Genomic DNA, 6,236 nt, shown 5'->3' on the forward strand with positions numbered 1-6,236 from the left:
ATTTTTAAATTATAATTTATACTGTATTTTGTTGCAGGTTCTGAATTATCTAGATATCCCTGAAGTAAGTTTTTGGTTCTGGGTTTTTTAATTACAATACAAAGTTACTTCTGATGTAGTAAACTGACATCCTTGTTTCAGCCACACCTTCTCCTTTGGTCACACACAAAATTCCTGTTGTAAGACTTGTGCTTTTTGGGATAATATGTTAAAGCACTTGCCTTTATCACTTTAATGCTTTTTCTTTTACATTTTATCTCAAAACATATAGGCCTGATTGTGCAAGCTAATACATTTTAATACTGTTCATTTCCCTTTTTTTCTTTTAACCTAAGTAATTTTAATTTGAGACAAACAAGATATATACAGAATTCCAATGGCAGTTATTGAAAAACATATATAGCTGTTTTTTGAATACTTTATTTATCAGAGAGCTAACAGCCTGTGTTTTGTGTTCTCTTACCAGCTAATTCGTATGAAAACTGTGTCTCTACAGGTAATTTTACTATTTCAGGCTGTATTTCAAACTGCAATTGCAGCCATATGAAGTATCTCCACACTATAATGGGTCTGCTTTCTTCAGCATTTCAATTTGTGTTGAGTACTGTAATTTACTGTAATTTTTCCTGCATATCTCAGCATTTGGAAGACCCCTTTGAATCATCAGTTCTACAATGGTACCAGTATGCTCCCAGTGTTTACCTTCTTCCCATCAGTGAGTAACAGGGGAAGGAGAAGTGAGTCATCAAAGGCTGGAATATTTTTCCCATAAAAGCAAGTATTCTTCATGTGTGTGGATTTTGGACATTACCTTCTGCCAGACTGGGCAGGCTACTCCCTTTGCCTGACCCTGTGCTATTGCTTCCCACCACCAACTCCACAACATCCAGGAGGTGGTTTAGGGAACTAGATCATAAGCAAGAAAATTAGCTTTACCAGAAATTTTCCTTTTGATTTGCTTCCCAGAGAATTGCTGAACCCCAAGTCAGGCAACTAATAGTGGTCATGTAAAAGAAGGAGAAGGTTCAGAGTTTATGTACCCTAATGTTGAATTGGCCTGTGCCTAAACTCAGCATCGGGAATATTTAAAAGTGGGAGGTAGACTTCAGTGTCATTTACATTTCTGGAAAGGATTACCATTATTTTTACTTACTATATTAGACAATTCCTCTATTTACTTAATACTACAGACTACAACATTTACTATTGCATTTGCAGTGGGTTTATCATGATAAATAGTAGTAATAATAATAAATAATAAACACAGACTACCCATTTAAAAACCATCACTATAGATTTTAATTTTTTTTATGTTAATGATTTACAAAATAGCCAGAACAAGAAACTCATGCTACCTGAGGCCCAAACAGAGCTGGTTCTTAAAAGTGAGAATGGCTGATCACTACTCAAAGTTTAATGTGGGAATAAAGTGTCTCATTCCCAGCCATCACAGAGCAGGCCTTGTCAGAAAAATTGTTCCATTATTCTGAAAGCCTGGTTTTGTTATGTGGGAGCTTATGAGGAAGTTGGAGAACTTGGTCACATATACAGGATTTTTCACCAAAAAATTAGTCTGCCCTTCTTGAAAGCAAGCAAAATTACACCAGAAAATCCTCTGTCTTCTCTGCTCTCTGAGAATAAACCCTGAGAGCTCCAATTTGAAACACTGCCCCCAGTCAGTATTTAATAGGAGGCTTCAGGGGAATATCGTGATGCTTCCCTATAAAGTGGTATTTTCCTTGAGACCTTAGGTAGGTAAGGCTAAAAGAGACCAAGTACCTGAGGTTATGCTTTTAATGCAGATCCCTATTCTCCTCTCTATTTCATGTGAGAGAAGGCATCACTTATCTTCAGGGCACTAAACTCATGTGTTTGTTGGATCCCTACTGCATTAGGAAAAGCTTGAAGTAAAATTTTCTTTGCAAATATCTCTAGAGGACAACAGCTTTTTGGCAAATACCTCATAGTGTATTTTAAGGTAGATGTCATTTTCATGAGGCCTCCTAAAAGTAAAATATACCTAAGATTCATGGGGTTTAGGGTTTTATCTTTAATTTGAGTCTTCTCAGATAGACTTTTTATTTACAGCAAACCAGACTTTAGGATAAAGTCTAGAAAAATGTCTTTTGTTTTGTCTTTTATCCTTATTGCTTGCCAGTTGGCATATAAGTGGGGAGAATGATCTAATTTCCAATATAACCTCCACTTAAGGAGAGGAGTATCTTCCAAAGAAGAGAATGGTGTTGGTTTGGTTGTGTCTGATGAAGAAGAGGAATGGACGGTCAGCTCTGAACTCGGAAGTTTCTGGGCAGCATAGAGGCATTGCAAGGAGCCCCATGGAACAACCTGCCTCAGTGCCCTCTTCATTGACTTCCACAATTGTCTTCTGGATGGCCTTGGACACAACCAAGCCACCTTTCATAGAGATTCCCGACAAATCAGCTTTTCCCCAGTCAAAAACATTCAGTACTCCCATCTCCTGGAGAGTGTTGTTGAGAATATAACTTTCCTCCATCTTGAACTGGGGCAGGTACACCTTCACTCTCAGTGGTTGCATCATAGACGAGCTGGTCCATTCTGCCAGTTTTTCGTAGGTGAGGGCGCATTCAAGCTGTAAGGTGGTATTGGGAGTAATGAGTGGCACCATAATCAATGCTAGGAAAGGAAGTTCAGTTTTTCCCACTTGTCTTCTGACCACACTGGAGCAATGCTAAAGCATTGCTCTCTATATATGTCACTAGAGAGAAAATGAAGTGTTACCTGTTCTAGGCCAGTAAAGTCCTCACAGTCATTTTCAGGAAGAAGAATGAACATGCTCAGTTCATTATTGAAGTATTGGAGCTCTAGGACTTTTGTTTTCAGTTCCTCTATGATGGCCATGTTAAAATATCCTTCTTGAAACATCATCTGCACTTTCCTTCTCTCGTTCTGGAACACATGAAACATATTAAATGGAAAATACAGAAAGTATCACCCTGGTTTTAATTGGTTTCAGCCCTGAGCTAAGAGTTCATCTCAAAAGCATTATTTAAACTGGTCACAGCTTTAATATACTTGTAGCAGTGATATGTTCCTCTCAAATGTAGTCCCAATGGAGTTATCCATTTTAGAAGCATAAAAACTACATTTCCCTTTCTAATGGTGCCAAATTACTTTACTCACAACTTCCTTATTACATCTTTTTTTCTGCTGTGTCAGATGAGGAAACTGATACATCTTATGCAACTATAAATTAAGTTTTTCATGAATAATGTATACATTCCCCTGAGATAATTTGTCTTTAATACTCTTTCCCTGAAAGCACACACTGTTCTGTTCATAAATAGTAGCAGAGAAGCAGAATCCTCTCTTTCAATCTCAAGAGCTGACTATTTTTGAAATAGCACCCTTAGTTGCAAAATCCCCAACAAAGTTAGTGCATGTGCTCAGTGGAACTGGTCCAACAAGGATCTCAGCTGCACAAGAACTTCTGATGTGAATTGGTTCAAACATTTACATATTTGGTTAGGAAAAGAGAGAGAAATACAGTCTTATGTTGTTCTCACTTAAGGCCACTGTTTTGTCTAGGGATAACAGAGAGGAGAAAAGCCCCCATCTGTTATTACAGGAGACAGACATCTGACCTCCATCCACCAGCAGCTTCAGTTCCTGCCCATACTGTACCTTGTTCAGGTGGAAATATGCTTCCTTAGTGTCTTCTTTCTTAAATTCTACTGCCCATTTTCCTTTAAAATATATAGCATTGACCAGGACAAGTACAGTAGAGGGATCAATAAAACCATCAGCAAAAAGGTCTTTGATTTTACCTTTAAAAATAATGAATTAAGACAAATTACTACTTTGATCCGGTAAGCTTTGACTATTCATAGTTATTTCTTTTAAATTGGCAAGTGGTGTAATGCTGTCAGAGAAATGACAAATATTTATGTACAGCTTTGGAACCAAGGAACTCAAGGCAGTTTTGTTCCACTTACTACATTTATTTCCTATTGAAAAGAAAAAATTAATGCAGATGTTTAATATATAAAAATCTTGCTATCTTTGGAAAAAATTCATAGGTGGTTCAATTGCAAACCAAAAAACCTGCACATTTTTTCTTTACCTTTTGTTTCATTTTCAACCCAGAAGTTAATTTTGTCTCTGACTTCTTCTTCAGTGTATTTAAAATTTACTGGTTCCAGTTCTGCTCGATAGAATTTCTTTGTGGAATCCAAGTATTGCTGGAAAGTACAAATTGCAGAAGTTTATTGCAATGGGATCATTTTTATAAGATAGATAATTTCATGGCTTCAGGATAGTTCCATGTAGTAGATCAGCAAGAAAGAAATTGGTAAAAAAGGCATATGTCCCTTTGTGCTTCATGATGGAAAACATTCTGCTGAGCTCCCCGCACCTAGGAGCTGTTACAAGGGAGACCACAGTCCCTTACCTGAAAGAATGGGTAAGTAATTTCTCCAAAGAGCCTGTTGGCAATGGTGAGACAACAGCCTGGTCCAGGTTCACTGACTTCAGCCAACAGGGCCTGGAACTGGGAATGGACTCCTTCATCTTCTTCACACTTAAACAGGAAAACAGATGTTTTATGGTAAGCTTGAGCTCTCCTATGCAAAGTTGGACCTGAGGGTGAATTGCAGCCTCTCTTTGCATGAGAAACCCTACTCCACCCAGCTGACTCAGGCACTGGAATAAATGCACCAGGACACCACCTCCTATTCCCCCTGTGCCACACATACAGAATGACAAACAGGTCCCCTTCTGGCTCCTCACCTCCAAACCACGCTGTACCCTACACTGATGTCTCTGTGCACACTAAGCAAAAGGCTGCTGGCTTAGAGACTGGGAGAAGCAAGCTCCAAGGTGCCTTTGGCATGCTCTCTAGGCAAACCTTTGCAGGTGGCAATTGAAGCATTTATCACATTTTAGATTGGCACTGCTGTTTTGGTTAGAAACCCATAATGAGAAGGCTCAGCTGTTGAAATGTGTGATCTCACAAGGCCCCTTAAATAACTAATAAAGAAACAGTAATAAGCAGGTCAGCAAATCTAGATGGAGAGGCTGATCAGCCCTGCTGTGCATTCTGATTAAGTGATTGTCTTCAAGGAAAAAGGCTGACAAACTGGCTCCAGTTGGTTCAGCTCAGAGCTGCAATTTTGTCTTACCTGCTCAGAAGGGTATCTGTTTTCCTGTCTCGTACTGCTCAAAACTTCTCTGAAATGAAAGACCTGCAATGTAAATGTTGGGTGAATGCAGGTGAGTGAAGGTACTTCAAAGCTAAAGCAGTGTTGCAAGCCTATCTCAAAACACAGCCAGACTCAGGCCCTGCATAAAGGCCTCTTTGCTCTTTACCATAAAATCCTTGCAAGTGAATAAATAGTTTTAGGAGATGGTGAGTGCATGAAATCTTTGAAATCTTTCTATGTGAGCAAGGAGGCTTTGGGTGTCCAGAGAAGGCAAAAAACCACATTAAAGGTAGGGAACTCTTCTGAGCTCTGAGAGTGCAGGGATACCTCAAAATGCTTTCTTTAGCGCTGATGTATTCATTGAACAGTCAATTCAATAATAATGTGTAGTCTAAAGAAGTTTGGTATTAGGAACTGCATAATGTATTTTTAAAAGGGCTTTCTGTGTGCATCAGCTCTTTGGATGTGGATGTTTAGGAACTCTATCAGATGGTACAATCAGCCTCTGCCAGAACAAAGCCCTACCTTCTCAATCTGCTCAAGTGTGCTGCCTCTGGCTCCGAGGACAACCATTCCAAAGGCAGCTGACAGACTTATTGGGGAGAAAAAGATGTTTTCATTTCTTTTTCTTTTTTTCAGCTCTCTGAAAAAGTCAAGACAGAACTTGGCATTGGCTGCACTGAGAGAGCACATTGTGGCACTGTGATCACCTGAAACAAGGGTAAAAACAACTTAGGTTTCTCATCTTTACACCTGCTATGTTTAAATGCCCTGGTAAGGTTTTTTGCAATAGCTTGGCTGAATTATTCAGTACTTTATGGAAATCCCCTGTTCATTACATTTGGGATTTCACAGTGAATCTGAAAACCAGCACCCTTAATAGCAGAAGAAACACATTTACAGAAATAGTATTCTGAGTTGAGCTGCTTCTCCAGCTCAAGCAATAGCTATGGCTTTGCCACTTAGCCCTAACTTTGTCCTAACCAAATTTCCAGCTCAATTTATATCCTAATCTTTGTGCCTTCAGTCCTCTAGGCATAGTACTTATTAATTACA

At 38.9% G+C, this 6,236-nt stretch overlaps 1 protein-coding gene across 1 annotated transcript; it reads right to left on the reverse strand.

Annotated features, from left to right (window-relative positions):
- Window positions 1-2,206: 2,206 nt before the first annotated feature.
- On the reverse strand, window positions 2,207-5,873 carry LOC136562388 (serpin B4-like). Its single transcript, XM_066559191.1, has 7 exons — window positions 5,706-5,873; window positions 5,160-5,222; window positions 4,430-4,558; window positions 4,103-4,220; window positions 3,664-3,806; window positions 2,761-2,928; window positions 2,207-2,611 (listed from the first exon to the last, which is right to left on the reverse strand). The coding sequence occupies exons 1-7, from the start codon at window positions 5,871-5,873 to the stop codon at window positions 2,207-2,209; spliced, it is 1,194 nt and encodes a 397-aa protein (XP_066415288.1).
- Window positions 5,874-6,236: the final 363 nt, after the last annotated feature.

The sequence above is a fragment of the Molothrus aeneus genome, chromosome 1 (genome assembly GCF_037042795.1).
Source record: "Molothrus aeneus isolate 106 chromosome 1, BPBGC_Maene_1.0, whole genome shotgun sequence".
Classification (NCBI taxonomy): Eukaryota; Metazoa; Chordata; class Aves; order Passeriformes; family Icteridae; genus Molothrus; species Molothrus aeneus.

Excerpts from the sequence above, each read along its gene's own strand:
- LOC136562388 (XM_066559191.1), bottom strand. The coding sequence starts at position 5,873 with ATGTGCTCTCTCAGTGCAGCCAATGCCAAGTTCTGTCTTGACTTTTTC. Across the intron at positions 4,559-5,159 it reads ACAGATACCCTTCTGAGCAG|TGTGAAGAAGATGAAGGAGT; the intron begins GTAAGACAAAAT and ends TTCCTGTTTAAG. Across the intron at positions 3,807-4,102 it reads GGTTGAAAATGAAACAAAAG|GTAAAATCAAAGACCTTTTT; the intron begins GTAAAGAAAAAA and ends TTATTTTTAAAG.